The sequence below is a fragment of the Homalodisca vitripennis genome, chromosome 1, assembly GCF_021130785.1.
Source record: "Homalodisca vitripennis isolate AUS2020 chromosome 1, UT_GWSS_2.1, whole genome shotgun sequence".
NCBI classification, from domain to species: Eukaryota; Metazoa; Arthropoda; class Insecta; order Hemiptera; family Cicadellidae; genus Homalodisca; species Homalodisca vitripennis.
The window spans coordinates 32,817,267-32,835,638 of NC_060207.1; the positions used below are offsets into that span (position 1 = coordinate 32,817,267).

General features: G+C 34.9%; 1 protein-coding gene across 4 annotated transcripts; it reads right to left on the reverse strand.

The window, feature by feature from the left end:
* Positions 1 to 3,534: 3,534 nt before the first annotated feature.
* LOC124357399 lies at positions 3,535 to 8,718 on the reverse strand. Of its 4 annotated transcripts, none has more exons than XM_046809288.1 (3): positions 8,589 to 8,718; positions 4,900 to 5,160; positions 3,535 to 3,915 (listed from the first exon to the last, which is right to left on the reverse strand). In XM_046809288.1, the coding sequence occupies exons 2-3, from the start codon at positions 5,155 to 5,157 to the stop codon at positions 3,559 to 3,561; spliced, it is 615 nt and encodes a 204-aa protein (XP_046665244.1). In that variant the 5' UTR covers positions 5,158 to 5,160; positions 8,589 to 8,718; the 3' UTR covers positions 3,535 to 3,558. The 4 variants fall into 4 exon arrangements, with proteins under 4 accessions (XP_046665244.1, XP_046665331.1, XP_046665161.1 ...); XM_046809375.1 differs by lacking the exon at positions 8,589 to 8,718 and adding an exon at positions 7,018 to 7,298 and having other exon boundaries at positions 4,900 to 5,162; XM_046809205.1 differs by lacking the exon at positions 8,589 to 8,718 and adding an exon at positions 7,015 to 7,297.
* Between the last annotated feature and the right edge of the window lie 9,654 nt (positions 8,719 to 18,372).

Below are 18,372 nucleotides of genomic sequence, written 5' to 3' on the forward strand. Positions count from 1 at the left end.
AGGGTGATTCAAAAAGAGCGCTGGTTTTAATATATCAAATTAAGAGATTTATTTTAATGAAAATCAGAAATCAAATACATAAACATGTTCATCTAACCTTCCGATTTCATGTATGAAAAAAATGTCATGCATGTGCCCTCCTCTGCTACGCTGGCACGCAACAACTCTGTTCATGAAAATAGCCATGACTGCACGACAAGTTTCAACTTCAATTTGGCCGACAACTCGTCGAATTTTCTCCTTCAACTTATTGATGGTTCGGGGTTTATTGGCATAAACTAATGACTTTAGATAACCCCAAAGATGAAAGTCACAGGGTGTTAAGTCACAAGACCTTGGTGGCCATTGATGGTCGGAATTACGAGAAATGACGCGATCTTGAAAGCGGTCACGGAGGAACACAATTGTTTCACGGGCAGCGTGGCAGGTGGCTCCGTCCTGCTGAAACCACAACTGGTCAATGTCTATGTTATCCAAATGAGGCCACAAAAACTCCCTAATCATCGTACGGTATCGGTCTCCATTCACTGTCACAGCTTGCCCTTCCTGATCTTCAAAAAAATAAGGGCCGATGACGCCGCCCGACCAAAAGCCGCACTAAACTGTCACTCGTTGTGGATACATTTCCCTTTCGTTATTCATGCGAGGGTTTTCTGAACCCCAGATACGGCAGTTCTGTTCATTAACAAATCCATTCAATTGGAAATGCGCTTCATCACTGAAGGTGATATTCATTGCGAAGTTTTCTTCCTCCTGCGAATTTCTCAATACCCAATCAACAAACTGTCGTCTCTTCTGGTGATCTGCCACTTTCAATTGTTGCGTCAGCTGAATTTTATAGGGGTGATATTTGAGATCGTACTGAAGAATTCTCTGTACAGAAGAACATCTTAAACCCAATTGTTAAGAACGGCGACGTATTGATTTCGCTGGGCTAACAGCCACACTGTCACGATCCACCTCAATGCTCTGTTCAGTTCGGGCACAACGACGACGTCCAGAACTTTTGAGATCGACTGTTGAACCCGTTTCTTGAAAATTTTTCATGAGTCTGCGAACCGTTGATTCATTCGGTGCTTCATTACGTCCTAGAGTACCGCGAAGTCGCCTAACAGTAGCCGCATAACTCTCTCCACTCTGATAAAACGTTTTCACTATTAACACTCGTTGCGCACAAGTAAACTTCTCCATGGTTAGATACAGAATGCACTAATGAGAGAAATATCAACTGCGTCAACAATCGGAATGTAGTCAGAAATAGAATCAAGGTCAAACATTGTTGCCAACCGATAAAATCAAATTTACCGGCCTTTTCAAAACCGGCGCTCTTTTTGAATCACCCTTTATGTATTGCCTATGTATCTACTTAAATGTATGTTTATGTGTGTGTGTTTTTTACTTATTTTATACAGGTTGAGAAAATCCTTTTACATATTATCAGGCCCTTTTTTTAGGCCTGGGTATGACGGACTCGAACCTCCTATTTCTCCGGACTCTGATTGCCCGCGGAAACCGCCGGTAGCCAATACTTCGCGGGGAGAGAATCTAGGTATTTCTCTTCCTTATGGTGGTTGAAGTCAGTCACTGCTTCTCTTCGTTACTTAAAGCACGTCTGCTGCAGATTTACTGATCACGTTCCAGGCCGAACTAGATCACACCATCGCATCCAACATTGTCTTTGGTTGGACTGTGTGCTGAATGACGGTCTCCAAATCGTTGCGAAGCAATCTGAAGCGTAGGCATATAAAGAAAACGTGTTCCGGAAACTGTGCGGAAGGCGCTTGCTACTCCCAGGGCACTTAGTCAGTACATTGATGCGACCTTTCTCCTTGTTCCTTGGTCTTCGAGGACGTCATCCCAGATGGTAATTTCATATGTCAGCACCGAGGTAACTATTAATGATAGTAACATCACCTGCTCTAATTTGGACCTCCAAAATTTAGCATTAGACGCCTTTACTACAGATGCTTTTGCACTAACATGCTCTATTTTCTGCTTAAAAATAAATCGGGCATCAAGCATTACTCCCAAATACCGAATGAATGGATTTGAAGTAATATCGTGCTCTTCAACTCTCAGCGTGATGGATTCCACCTGCTTTCTGCTAGTGATGAGCACTGCCTCAGCGTCATGCTATGTGTGAAACTGCAGTTTCACTGTATTCATCTACTGACGCGAGATTTTTCTCCTCAAGATGTTTTGTGACGATAACCACGGTCACGTAATCTGCGTATATCACAAGCTTCACATTACCTGGCTGGAGTAGCCTTAGCAGACCATCATACGTAATATTCCACAACAGAGCGTACTCCTTCAGCTATCACATGTTTCCTTGGACCATTCTTCGTGTCGTATTTCAGGAGCCTGTCCATAGAGTAGCCCGCTACCATCCGACGAAAGTATCCTAGTACACTCTTCAAGGCCCGTAATATGTAGTCTCAGTTGGCGGAGTTGAAGGCGTTCTTGATGTCTAATGTACAGATACAGCATTACTTATTTGTAACCTCCCTCCATCTGCTCCCTACAATTGTATCTTTACTATGGTGATGACCAGATAGATCGCGCCAAGCGTTCACCGCTCTTTCCGAAGGCCATACTGGTTATCGGCCAGGAGCGGTTCAACTTCTGTTTCAATTTTTCATGGATTATCCTCTCCAATATCTTTCCCGCTGTGTTTAACGTGCACAACAAGAAGGCGATAGAATAATGGTTCACCTGTTGACTGTTTCCTCTTAGGAAATTATACCAGTCATTTCCACTTCCGAGGAAAAGTTTAGTCTTTGAGACATGTGTCATAGGCTGGGAGGAATAATGCTGGTGCTGCTTTAATAACTGTTTTGAAAGCGATGTTCGTGATTCTGGATAGTATCGGTGCTCTATTGTTCTTTACTTGATCCCTATACTTTTATCAGCTCGTTTCCCAGTATTGGTGGGATAACTTACAGTTCACAAAGGACAGCCATTTAGTGAAATTCTCATTGTTGAGGAAATATCGCAGTGACGATCTTCTGTAGGAGTTGTGGGTATTTAAGCAGCGACCTCAGAATAACATAGGGCAAGTGCGCTAGCGACGGAAGCCGGCCGTAGACGGCAGACCGAACAAAGATGGCAGCGGCAGAACACGAGTCCCTCGCGCCCCGCCCGGCACCTTTCACCCAGTGTTGTAGGGGTAATTACCCAATTTTTTATAAAACCAGGCAGAATGAAATTGAAGATATAAACTCTTCTACACCGGGATGTAGAACATTAAACTAAGAAGAGCTAGCAATGTTGGCAGCTGATGAAGATGAAGAAGACAGAATATTTTTATATTTTAGGGTCAACATCTAATATTGCCTGTTATGTAATCGAGTACATAGCAGACTACGTAGTTAGATCACTTACGTCTAAAATTGATTTATAACTCTTTTACAAATCATACCAAAGTGAGTGTCATTTACTAATTAGATTTATTCTATGTTGATATAATGTATTTATACTCATCAATTGAGACGCTTTAACATCTTGAGATTTGATAGGTATAGAAAAATGTGCTTAACAGCTTGAGAAGCTTTTAATTCAAATATCTTGGGTCAGAAGGTCTATAACATAGTAGTAAATGTAATCATGTCCTGGGGCGTTGCTCAACTGTAGATTCTTTCCAGAGAGTTTAGGATAATCCTGGAACGCTAGCCGATATTGTTCCTGCCATCCCATCCTTCTAGCTAGCCTCGCAGTATACTCATTCCCACAGCACATCCTTATAGCCTCGAACCCAGCGGCCTTGGCTTCCTTCATGCTTTCCTCTACCAACGTCTTAGCTACTCCACGTCGTCTCCACTCCTTAGATACCCACAACACACGCAGCTCCAACGTCCGTTTTGGAAGTTGATCCAGTTTAGAGTTCTTTTTGACAAATTGAAAAAATTCTTGTATCTGAAAATAAAAAAATAACATAGTTATGATAAGGTGTTCCAATAGAGCAGATGGAGAGTTCCATTAATAGCTTAAGAATATGATATTTAGATTTCATACAACATATTTTTGAAATAGGTGCTTAAAATAATGTTGGTTTTTATTTAATTAGGACTGGGTCCTTGTTACGATGCTGAAAATTACAACTAATAATACTTTTCCATCTAGAATAAAAAGAGGGAATAATACCAATTTTTTTTGAATTTGGATTAAAAATGGAATAAATATTTTTCACCGCGACGAAATTTTATTGATAAAACCAAAGCGACGCCGACGGTTAATGATGAGATATAACATAGATAGTATACAGGGCAGTACTACAATGTTATGTAGTATAATAAATGTCGCAGTAAGCTATATAGATATAAGCTATATATATATGGTAAATCATATCTATATTTGGTATATTCATGCTTGGAATTTAAAACATGGTTCAATACACATGTTTGTACAAAGGTTCTAACAATTTTATTTAGGTTATTAAAAAGTCAAATGATTATTTAAAACGAGATATTGTTAAGACATAAACGATCAGGAAAAAACAAATGATACTCATTTAAAGGGAATCAGGATATTGACCTACTCCATTTGTAAGAGTAACTATTATACCGATTTAGTTAATTATAACAGGGTTTGTTAGGTCACAGTATTACTATTGCATGAGCTATGGAACGAAATATAAATTATAAAATTGAATTGACAAAGTTTTCGTGACGACTAACAACATGAAAAATTGACAAAAACATGTTAATTGAGTAAATAATATGAACCTTAGGACTCTGAAATCTTAAGAAAGGATGTGCAGGAGCGTAGAATTTGCTTTTATCTCACATGACTTGATGATAAAAAAATTAACATGTTTTTCTCATGTTTACAGTTCATGGCATCGAGATCTATAGATAAGGGTTTTACATAACTTGGTAATATAAATATATCTTTCTATACCTCCAATCCGTCTGGTGAAACTTGCGGATATATTTTGAGGTTGGTTTTGTTTATGGCAAATCCTATGATCGTTCCCGCAGAATCAATCGCTTTCACTATGAAATCCTCTGGGGCTATGTTGTAGATACGGGGCTGGGGGAAACTGTTCTCTCTACCAAACACAGCTGCTACTGGCAAATCTCTGAAGAAATCGTGAATCATTTCTTCTGCTTTTCTGCGATCCTCTGGTGTGTCACTTCTGAACGCCGTGTATGCCATTATCTGGAAATTATTACACTTTTAATAACCTTATGTTTTATATTGAGCAGCCCGTTAAAATCTGTTAGTTGCTTGTGGCGTAACAAATTCAGCACTTTCTAAATATTAATGAGTATAATATATTTATAGCCACCACATTATAATGGTCAATGAATGTACGCTACTGGGTTCGCTCGAAAAGCCATTGCAAACTGTCCTAACGTTCAATGCTGCAGGTAATAATTTAGAAAAGATTTTCCTCTCAGAGCTATTATTCTTCACGTTAAATACTTGAAGGATAATAAAATTTACACTCTAAAAAGAGCAACCCACGAGTAACTGGTCTGCGTAACTCATGTGATAAACATTATATGTATTTCTTAATTTAAATCATTTATATATAATCAAGTAGAAGAGATCTAAATTTATAGGCATAAAATAAATTAAACATATATAGTTTACAGTTAACAGATATAATCAATAAGGAAAATAATAGTAAACCAAAAACAAACTGATAAAGATAATAGGAGATTTAACTCGTATTTTTAATTTATAAGTAAGATAAATTCTTGGAACAATACTTACCGGTCATAAATTTAGAGGAGGTTGGGACATTTCATAAATCATTCATCTCTCATTTATTATTAATATGATATATCACTTAGAAATATACTAATAAGAGTAGAGACAAATTTTAGATAATTTCCTTGTGGTTGAACACGAACGAAGCCTATCACTCAAGAAGCTGGAAGAATTTCACTTCTGCCTGTCTGTCTGCACAATATTTCCAAAAATAAATTACCTATAGACTGGATTTTCATGAAGCTTCACCTATATCAGAAACTAAGAGTTCGATGATGGTGTATGTCACTCCATGGGATTTTGGCTGAGTGTGAGCGAATATTTTACTTTATTCGTGTGGGTAATCATGATGCAACGAGAAAATAAATAAATAAATTTATAAACAAATTCAATACAGTTGCCACTAAGTTACCTACTTAATATAAGTTTTTTTAATTAAAAGAATTTATGGGCTTTCCATACAAACAGTGATTTTTGTAATTGTCGTTAGGAACATGAACTAAAACTCAACAGTAGTACAAATGATTACATGAATAAATACAGATTATTCATCTTGGTTTGACCCTGGATCTCGCTTATGAAAGGTTAACTAGAGTGCCTAAGAGAATATTTGGTTACTTGTATTTGTTGGAGTGATTCCAGTTATTACAAAAACGTAAAAATCACCATAGAAGAATTGTATAGAACGAAAAAAAAACCAAAAAAAAATTATTATAAGAAGCATTAAGTACACATAAGGTGAAGTTGAAGAGTGTGTTGTTAGCATTAACAGTTTTTGTACTTGTAAAAATTTAGAATATAGGTAGCATTATGTTTAGAATAGTAAGAACATTTAACATTAACTGAATTTTTATTTTACAATTCATTACTTTTGGAGTTTACAGTGATAGTAAAGTTGCACTTTAGAAAATAATTTAAAATATATTCTCGTTTTAATCTATTATCACCGATTTTTCACAGCTTTTAACGCAGCTTCAAATCTCTTTCATGCACGTAAAGTTGGATACAAATAAAAAAAAGTTTCATACAAGTTCAAAACAAATATTAAAATGTTCAATTTCGTTTAGTTACGTACAGTGAAATTTGAAAAGTTTGAATCACATTATTCTTCTAATTAAATAAATGTATATTTCAAGTCCCAAATATTTTAAAGCAAAATAGAGTAAAGCTTTATCAGTATAGCTAATAAATGAACAATAATTATCATTATATTTTTAATGATCTACACGTTTAATTTTTCTAACATTTATAAATGGTCTGTATTTGACTATTATAATGGTCAGAAGAACCTCTTACCATATGCGAATAGAGTGAAAACTGTATTACAAATATTCTATTAGGTTATAAAATACAACACGTGATTGCGGTTGGTAGACAATTCAAGGTTCATTTTTAGTCACATATAATTTAGAAATAAATATTTAGTCACTTTGCTTTTCACAACTTCATTAAATTACTTTCATAAAATTCTTTATTAATTAATTTATAACGTCTGATTGCTTTGATGAAACGTAAGAATCACTTAAACATCCAACAACACGACTGACCCGATCGGTACAATACTTAGTAACAGCACATACGCAAGTCATATAACTAATGAGGTTATGGACAAATAAAATTAATTGATATGCTATCAAACATCGATTATGCGTATCTTGAGTTTTAGATAACCGAACAGCTTACCAATTACTTAGTTACCTTAGCGCTAAATGTGGTTACTGTAGCTATATTTCCCTTTAGGAGGAAGCCTAGACAATTATAGACGCTTCAAAAATAAAAATCACTAATCAAAGTATTCTGAAACTGTCATAGAAATGTTCTGGTTTGGATATATTTATATAATAATGGAATTACAATGGATTACGAAAGTTCGAGGAGACTATTAATTTTGATTAAGATTTGCCTAGGTTACTGTTTAAAAGGACAAAAGTCGTACTTAATGAAAATATAATTTTACTACGGCTACTTCTGGCTGTAATCCATGTAAAACGATGTTGTTCTGTATGTATAACGAATAAAAAATCCCGATATCGTCAATATTGGCAGGAACATAAAACTTACCCGATAGTCCTTAAAATGTAAATGTACAATGAAATCGCCCACAAAATATTGTAAATTTAATAGATGATCGTTAGGTTACCGTCCTCTTATTTAAGAAAATTAATTTCCTTCTATCATCTGGAGTTGGTATCATATTTTAGATTGACTAAAATATCGATTTTACTTCTAGAAACGAGTAAATAAACAAGAGAAGTCAAAGTAAACTAAATCTCCTGACTTGTCTTGCTTCTTTTTACTAGAAGAAAAGTTGTCTTTGGCTATCTGTTAAATGTTATTACCTAAATTAGGTTAATATACAGAAATACAACTATTTTGCATGACTGATTCCCTTAAATACAACGTAAAAGAGATATAAAAGTCAAAAGTTTGGTTAAACATATCGACGTCAAAAAGTTTACAATGAATCAATGAAATCATAAAATTAAAATAATCGATTTCAGTAAGTTAATGTGTTAAGTTTATTGACATTAAAAAGTATTTATTGCATAAGTTTTACTTACAGATGTGTTTAAATGTTCTAAACAGTTTTTCATAGAAACAGATTAAAGTTAAAAATAAATTTACTAAAAAAATGTAACAAACATTATAAACACATTATTTTACAATATTATATATAATTTGAATGTAAAATATTTCTTATACTTCGCCTTCATGTACTTAAAAAGGATAAAAACCGTATGTAAACATTTTCCGTAAAAGTTATGAGTACAAAACTGTTACGTTTAAATTAAAAATATATTAGTCACTATAATTAAAAAAATTAAATCCATTTCTTCAATCCAAATAGTGAATTTACAGTGTCTGCTTACTTTGGTGAAATGTAAACCATTTGAGTATCCAAAGACGTTCGGTGATGAAGGTCTGTCTGCTCGCCAATCAATATTTTTCCATTATTCTATAACATTACACATGCAGTATACACCAGGCACAAGCCTCAACTAATGAGGTTATAGCAAACAATTATTATGCTATCAATAAGTAGCTAACTACTTGCGTATTCTGTTCATAAGTATGCAATTTCCGCCTGATAATCGTAATAGGCAATGTTACCTGAAAAGCTTTTCAAAATTATTCTGTAACCCAACGTTCTTATTGAACATAAGAAACACAACAACCCGAAATATTAAATTGTTGTGAGGTTTTTTGCCTCTGGTTGGATCTGTATTGAAACTATAATTTGTCGTGAAGTGATATTTCAAACAATCGAAGGCAATTCAGTATTTACTTCCTCAAACGCACAAAAATCCTAAACAATCGTGCAGTTTTTATGTTTTTGGATACGTTTCTGTTAATGTAATGAGATGAAATTAAGGTGAGCCTATAATTAAGAAACAAATTAACATTAAACCCACCTAACCAAGTACTCTCTGCCCTGGACGTATTTGCAATATGATACTTTACAAGTGTAACACTTTTTATACTACTGTAACTTATAAAAATGGCGAATATTTATAATTAAGAGATATTATATACTGTATGCTTATATTGTGTACATTTTTATTACATATTCATAACATTTTGTGTACAGAACAATAAATTTGCATGACTATATTAGTTTCTTAAATACTTGGTTCTCTTTGGTTTCATGGAAAAGTAATAATAAATAAAGTATAAAGAGTAATAATAAATAAGTAATCTGTTTCATTTATAAAGGAAGTAGCTATGTAAATTTTTAATGTCAAAGATATTCTAATGCGTTATGCATTGGCGTCTAATAATATGCTAGACATACGTTAACAACAATTTGTTTGGACATGAACCGTTTTAGCAGCACATTCTTATTTAAGTACTGTTATATGTGTAGTAAATACAATAATCTAAATTAATGATCATCCCATATAACTATTCAATTGTATATTATTAGTTAAATGATTGATCCACTTGTAAACTGATTGAACTACATTAAATACTAAATATAACATTTCTAAAGTTTTAAATCGAACCTCCAAATCAAGTGTTTTGCCTTTTGCACGATGAATGATTGATTTTTCATTATAATAAAAGAAGAAGTAATCTAGCTATCTGTTGATAAATAAATTCAGCAGCACGCCAGGCTCATCCCTCCAATTCACTTAGTTTAAGCTGGTGGTATCCTATCGGAGGATTGTGGGCCTCAAGGGAGAGTCAATCAAAAGCAATCCCTGAAAGCAGGATCATCCCCTCATAACAAAGTCCCGGCTTAGCTGTGGGACGGTTTCCTCTTTTTATACGGCCGTCGCTATCGCTAAATGCATCTAAAGACTAAGCTAGGCGACAACGAAATCCCTAGCTTAGCTGCATTAACAGTGGGCTGTACAGTTTTACTCGTTTACTCCTTTTAGTTTTTAAGAATGCGTTTTGTATAAAAAGTTCGCAAAAAAGACAAATTTAAGAGACTTTGTGTTAAGGCTGTTAACTTGATATCAGTTGGCAATCACCGATATAAACGTAACTTATGTTGAATGTACCTTTGTTCTTTGTTTGATTTTGACGATGGAAGGATTGTGATGGAAACAGGATTTTTCGGACATTTGCCATCGTTCAGTGAAACAAAAAATCAGTAACACTACGTTTCTAGATCTGCAATCTGATCTCTTCTTCAGGTTAGACTAACCTAACGCATAATTACAAACTAGGTTAAAATAAACAAATCATACAAGAGCGTTGTGACACACCTAAGTCAGGAATCACAACCACAATGTTGTGTGTCAACTGAACTAACTCTAAAACATTCACTTAATAAAAAAACTAAACCCAACTCTAATTATTAAAACTGAACTACAGAATACAGGTCATAATACGTCTGCATTCGTAGATCAACCACCTACGACTGAACCAAAGGTCAATAAATAACAAATGGCAATCGTCACGGCAGAAACAAGATGGCGGCAATGAAAAAGAAGGGAGATAGGAATGGGCCCTTTTTTATTATTGGTTTCACACTAGATAAACTTCTTAAAACTATACCGTGACCCCGCATTGGTTTACAAATATCTAATCTGTTTGATACTTTTGGTTTTATTTTTAGTTCATTTTTAAGAATTATCAACCAAAGCGGCCTAATCTTGACTGATGGTTGACTTATTGGATGGTCTGCCAATTTAATGTATGTTACCTCTATTAATTTCCTTAAAAAAAATTTGGTTCTCGATGTATTACGTTGGCTTCATCCAAATTCATATGATGGTCTTCGGACCGACAATTGTGTGCAATTTTTGACTTTTCTGTGAGCCCCTTTCTTGTGTTTTCTTTGTGTTCTTTTATCCTTACTGTAAACACAGTTTTGGAGAAAATTAGAGGAGTAGGTAGAAAGTACAAAATTAGAACCGCCTTTAAAACACACAATACTATTAGACAAAGTCTCGTAAAAATAAAAACCAAAGAATGGTACACAGGATTCCAAATAGTACCTGTATTATTAAGAGACATACTAATTATAGTGATGGAAGTGCCTTGCACAGAGAAATTTAAGTGTTTGTTTTACTGTAGACCTACAATTACAAGAAAACATATAAAAAACTTGTTGATTTCTTATTGATGACTTAAAAGAAAACTACAGCCACTGAAATTAAAAATTGTATTCTGTTTCTTTTATAGTGAAGTTGAAAATATATTTCAAATCTCTTTTATCGCTACACTCGTACATTACCTGAAGTCACTACCTGAAGCTATAACTCATATATTTAATATTTATAATTATTAACTTCTAAGTGTTGGAAAACTTTCCTATTTTGAATACTTGTAATTCGCTATACGTCTCCGGAATCATTTACGACAAGTAGCTAACTTAGAGGACTCTGGATTAGGTTATAATGCTATTAGGCTTACCTCAGGAATCAGGTTTAATTTGATAGCATTTAACTTATGCCATTATAATATATTCAAGCTGCTTAAATATATTATATATATATAAGAAGAGTGTACTTCAATTCTCTCCGAGGACGAAGATGGGATTGTCAGCCTTCCCTAAATGGTTTTCTAAGGAGTTGATCCGCCTTACAATCTTGAAAAAATCTCTCCACAGACGCTACAAATCGACCCTTTCCCAGCTTAGTTATAACCAATTCGCTGCAATAAGAGCACAGTGCAAGTCATTGTCCAACACTTGTTTCAACCAGTACATGAATACAGTTCAAACTTCAATAACTGATAACCCAAAATACTTCTGGAGCTATATGAAATCGTTAAAATAATAACAATGCAACCCCCACTACCATGCATTTTGACGACATCTCATCAAGCTCTGAAAGAGATGTAGCGAACATGTTTGCTGACTTTTTTGCCTCAGTCTTCAATCCGGCCAATGACCCATTTCAATCCAATCGAATCTCCAGCTCATCTATTTCACCAATTTTTTCTACTTGCCGCATAAGTCCATCAGAAGTTTTGAAGACACTCAAGAATCTTGACACTAAAAAAGGTCCGGGCCCCGACTCAATCCCACCGACAGTAATTAAGCACTGTGCTGACGTCATCGCCCGTCCCTTAACCACACTCTTCAACAGATCACTATCAGAAGGAGTATTCCCGGATATCTTCAAAATTGGCCATGTAGTTCCCATCCACAAGAAAGGCTCAGTAAAATGATATAAAGAATTACAGGCCCATACCATTTTAACCAATACTAGCCAAAATCTTCGAGAAGATTGTTCTGAGCAGAATCATATTCATGATCAGCAGCAAATTGACCATTAGTCAGCATGGCTTTATCTCAAATAGGTCTACCTCCACCAATCTCGTTCTCTTTCAAAGCCATATCATCGAAGCATTTGAACGAAGGAAGCGGATTGATACCATATAAATGGATTTCTCTAAAGCCTTCGATAGAGTGTGCCATGAGAATTTGTTAAATAAATTGGGGGCATCGGGATTTTCAGGACCCTTCCTCCAGTGGCTTAAAAGCTACCTACATAACCGGAAGCTGGTAGTGAAATATAACAACGTCCTTTCCAAGGAGTTCAAAGTAACAAGCGTGTCCCACAAGGTTCCCATCTCGGGCCCATCTTATTCATTTGTATATAAATGATGTGGTTTCTTCCCTGACTTGCAAACATTTGTTGTTTGCGGACGACCTGAAGCTGTACTCCGTTATAACTTCCGCCTTGGACGTGGCTCAACTTCAAGATGACATTAACAAGGTCGATCGCTGGTGTAGTCTTAACAAAATGTCGCTGAATCTGAGCAAATGTGTTTGCATCTCATTTTATCGCATTTCAAAAACCTATATTGCATGATTACTCTGTCAGAGGTGTGCCACTGTCCAGAACATCGGAGGTGAGGGATCTTGGAGTGTTCTTTACTTCTTCCCTAAGCTGGGAGCTCCATGTCCAACATATATGCAATAGCGCTCCTTTAAGTCCTTGGCTTCCTCTTTTCCGAGCTTCTAAGTCATTTACTGATCTAAACGTTCTCAAACTCTTGTACTGCTGCCTGGTGAGTACCGCACTTAGAATACAACAGTGTTGTTTGGTCTCCTCACCAGCAGTATCTAAAAGACAACATAGAGAAGATCCAAAGGCGTTTTTCTGAGGTTGGTTTGGTGTTAGACTAGGATTCCAATATCTGGATTGTTCCTGTGCAAGAAGTCTCACGGCTCCTAAACCTTCCTTCCATGGAATCAAGGCGTGTCAGTCAGGACTTACTTTTCTTATACAAACTGGTCAGAGGAGAGTTTGGACTGCCCTGATTTGCTGGAAAGAATAAACTTCAGGGTACCTTCTGGCACGAGGTCAAGGGCACTTTTTGCGAAAAACCTCAACTAATACCTTATATGCAGCCAATAGCTCACTGTTTCGAGTCCAGCGCCTGGGCAACACACTTCCTGATCACCTAGACTTCTTCCATACCCCGCCCTCGTCAATTCAGATCAGCTGTTCGAAGCCTCCAATCGTGACACGTGACAACCTTTGGCTTGTGCAGTGAAGTGCTCTTGAGTGGTGCCTTTAGAGGGCCACTACAACCAGTGCAAGTGGTTTTGTTATGCATGGCCTGATCAAGGTTGCTTCCGTATTAATTAACTTGTTACATTTCAGGCCCTAGTATTGTTAGTAGGCTATTGTTACTGATTATTCTTTGTTGTTATCGCTATTGTCATGATTTATCTCTTGTTTGTGTCATTGTTATCGCTTTAAAAACCACACATTATTCATTTTTGCATATATTTATTAGCTTGTTGTTATTGCAGTTTATTGCTGTATTTATTAATTGTTATTGCTTTCTGTTACAACCGTTGTTTGTTATTACTTCTAGCTTATTGTTACGTTTAACTAGTCGTCATTTATTAGTCGTTAAGTCAGCATCTTGTCTTACATCTTTGCCATTGTACTCTTCACGTTGTTGTCTCCATTATCTAGAAAAGATTTTTGTTTTGTTTTTGCAATGGTACACAATTTAATATTTCTTGTATATCTCTTGTACACCGTCTCAACATTGTGCTACTTTGCTTACTATATATGTATAATGTCCTGATTTAACTATACTGATTGTAAATTGGCTAAGCCGTTGCAAGACAAAATAAATAAATAAATAAATAAATACCATACATAAAATATTTATAACACACAGTTATAAAGATTAGCATAAAACCCTCGCAGTATAAATAGAAACTTTTACATTGAGACGTTTTACTTGTAAATAAAATCACACATAATTAATTAAAAATCAATGTAATATAATATATTTTCTACACATGCATTAACTGTTGAATTTATATTTCCAGAAATGTGGAGAAATATTTTGAAATATGGTTAAATGTGTAACAACAATAAAAAGCCTATGATTTAGTAAAGAATATCGTAATTTTAGTAAGTGATTTTGCATAATAGTACAAAACAGGCATTTATTTCACTATTTTTTACCATTTAATAACAAATAAGGCGTTCAAATATTCGTTTTGCTACAAGCTATATTTGATGGATCTTGACAGTATTTTCTCTTCTCATCGGTATTCGTGAAATTTTATATAGTATAAAAAATACAAAATACTATATTTGTATTCTTATAGTAATAAAAATATTGGACGTTGTATTATCAGTCAATTTCGAAGTAGTCTATAAATTAAAACTTGAAATACGTTTGAAACATTAGTTATTTAATATAAAGTAAAAGAATTAAATATAATATCAGAATGCTTCTTTGTGTAATTTTAAACACTAAAGATGAATAATAAAGTACCACGACATTTGAGACATCTTGTAATTACTTAATGGTCAATGAATTGTCTCCTATTCTTGTGTTCAATCAATAAATAAGTTTTAATGTTTTAAAGATTTAATACTTGCCTCAAGTCATTATCATAAGCGCAAAACTCCCGCTGTCCTTAGATGGAAGGCCACCTCTCATAAATCACCTGACGTCAGTTTGTATTAAAAGTCTTTCAGGAACCCTTCAGTAATTGTCCAGCCTTTTAATCTTTTCCGAGTGATTTATTTTCCTTACGTTTTTTACATTAAATACATAAACAGCTTATTTTGTTCATAGTCATATTAAACCAGTATTTATTGTATGGAACTAACAAACGAATGATACCCTTTTAATTTCTAAGGACATGCAGAACTTTACCAAATGGCTATTGATTAATATAGTGACGTAAAGTCTTTTATGAAATACTTTTCCTCACACCTTATTTGAAAATAAAGCTTTATTTTGTATTAAGTTGAGTAGCTCATAGTTATATGTTTCTTTATGGTCTAAAGGTACGCTACTCATAAAGTAACTCAAGCAAAAAGCGTGCAGTGACTGCTTTTGAAAGCCTGGTTAGCTTACTGTACGTTCGGTTAGGTTAGGTTAGGTTAACGCAAGTCACTTGGCATGAGCCCATTCAAGATCAATTCTTACATCAGCTGTTTAATCTTTGACAGCCCGGTAGTATATGCAAGATAAGCCATATCTAACAGCTATCAGTGGCCGGGTTCAGTGATTATAATGAGTTAAGAGCTGTATACTTTTCAGGGAACTGTCAATCCTGAAGACCCTTCCAAACCCAATAGCCCTAGCATGTACACGGGCCGCCCTGAAAATCATCGACTGTCTTCCCAAAAGTCTCTGTACTAATAGTTGTTGGCTAGAGGTGATGCGCCCGACATTCAGTATTTAGGATACATTTCTGAAGGCAGGAAAAATATAACATATTTTTATCACTTTACAACGAGTGGGTAGGTATTTGAAGCGCAATTTAGGGGCATCTTAAAATAATTTCCAAATAAAACTATAATGAGGTATTCATAAAAACGTTTAATTTCCATAAAGGAAAAAATATTTAAACGCATGTAATTTTCTTAATTTATTAAAAAAAATCCTTAGGCTATAAAAATAAATATCATGCCACTACCGAAAGCTATAACTCATGTATATAACTTGAAATGTCCCATTTTTAACTTTAACACTTTTAAAGAACTTATTACTTAATTATAAAACTGTATAAATTTCCTATTTTGAATGTCTATCATTCACTATATTTCTCCAGAATCATTTCCGGCGAGTTGCCAACATAGAGGGCTCTGGATTAGGTCATTATAATATTAAGGTTTACGTCAGCAATCAAAGTTTTTATTTGATAGCATTTCACTGATGCCATTACTACCTACATATTCAGGCTGCTCATATGCCATAAATAAAATATTTATAACATACAGTTATAAAGATTAGCTTAAAAACCCCGCAGTATAAATAGAAATTTTCACAATGACACAAGATTTTACTATTAAATAAAAACCACACATAATTAATTAAAAATTAATTTACTTGTAGTTTTGGAATTTTCAGACTACGATTGGAATGAAAATCAATGTTTGGATTGTATGCAGGAGGGATTCCTTGGAAAAGGTATGGCTTGAGAATGTATTCTCTCTCAGGGATGTCTAGAGCCGTACACGGAGCTGGCTGGGCGTGTGAAGTCGTTCATAGTAGACGTAATACCGCAGTGCATATTTTGTATTGGCCTTCATTATTGGACCAATTTCCCCGTTCTCAGCGAATCTAGGAGGGATGCTAAATGAACCCCTTATGAGCAGACTATTTTGTTGGTCATACGGATCCGGCCGTCCCTTGCTGACTCCCTTTCTTCATTCTTCCCCTTCTTTTATCTAATTTTTATTTCTTTAACGATGGTTGAGTTAATGGCGTCAGACAGCCTTTACTGGAACCACATGGTGACCTCCTACATCAATTAACTTTGCCCGATCGAGCAGAATTCTGGCAGGTTGGATAATTCGCGGCTAGAAGCGCTTACGCTACGTTAAGGCAAGAAGTATCATCAGTGAAGCGAAAGATTCAGAGCATTCCCTTCTGAGATACACAAGGCTTCATTATTTTAGAACCCTAACGCACTGGAACTTTAGTTAATTTTGTCCTACCGCACTGATATTTTTTTAAGAATAACTCGTCCAAGATGACTATAAATATGTATCTAATCTTTTTAAAACGATTCTTTAATGAATTATTGGCATTTTTCAACTAAAGGTAATTTAAGACAATTACATGCTTTTTTCGATGAACGGTTATTGTAGTATTTAGGTTTTTATAAATGAAATGTCACTGCGCCAGTCATCTTTTATATAAAAAAATATATCCTTATCATCATCTATATTTAGAACAAAAATATTGTTCTAAGTCCTTAAAATCAACTCTCTCCATTATTATTAAAATTGTTGTGTGTCCATTTGAGCGATAATTCATAATAGTAATATCCTCGAGACTTGAAACTTGTTACATATTTTCCTCGTGGTCGAAGGAGGAACTTTATTGATTTTGGGACATAAAGATCAAATAGCAGCATAGTTTTGGCTAAAAAGGTCAAAGAGCTAAGAAAAGATTGGGGGTAGTAACGCTGGTGGTGGTGTTAGTTTACAGTGAATTGAGTAGTCTTTATTTACGCTCTGTCGGGTCCTTCGATACTGCACTATATTAAAAGGTTGCAGGTGTCCTAATGAAACAAGTCCTAACGCTCCATTATTAAAAAATGACGTGTCCCTATAAAAAGAACATACAATTATTAATCAGCTGCAATGTACTCGTACTTGAGTTGGTAAACCATAAACAACTTTGGATCAAGTTATTGGATTGTACGAATGAGGCTAGAGGGGAATATGAATTACGTATTTTCTTGTTTATTAAACCGCTACAAATAATTCCACTGTAACGCAACTCTCGGACTCAAAATTTACTACCATCACAAAGTTTAAGATAAGAAATTCGTTATTTTCATTATGTGTAGTAATTGTTAGCTAATAGCTAACTCAACAGTATTTTCAAGTTCTTTTCAAATACGAATTTATTTTAAATGAAATTGGACATTCCGTTTTGGCGCATTTTATTATTAAAGTTATTAGATAATGCAAAATAATCTATGATGCTTAGTAATTTTAAACTCAATCGTTGCAAGCTGCTTCGTGAACTTTACCTAAACTTATTACGAATACTTCTATAGTAACCTATATAACTTTTGTTCAGTTTTTGACCAATTACTTTCGTCAAATACTCGTTGATAAAAAAAGATATAGGCGACCTATTACAATGAAATCTCAGCACGAGAACCGTCCAGAGCAGGGGCAATTCAATTTTCCGGGCTGTTGCTCCGGGCAAACCGTTTCCCCAACAATGAAACTGACCGGCAAA

Coding starts and splice junctions, on each gene's coding strand:
- LOC124357399 (XM_046809205.1), bottom strand. Junction 3,916..4,899: donor TTTCACCAGACGGATTGGAG/GTATAGAAAGAT, acceptor TTTTATTTTCAG/ATACAAGAATTTTTTCAATT.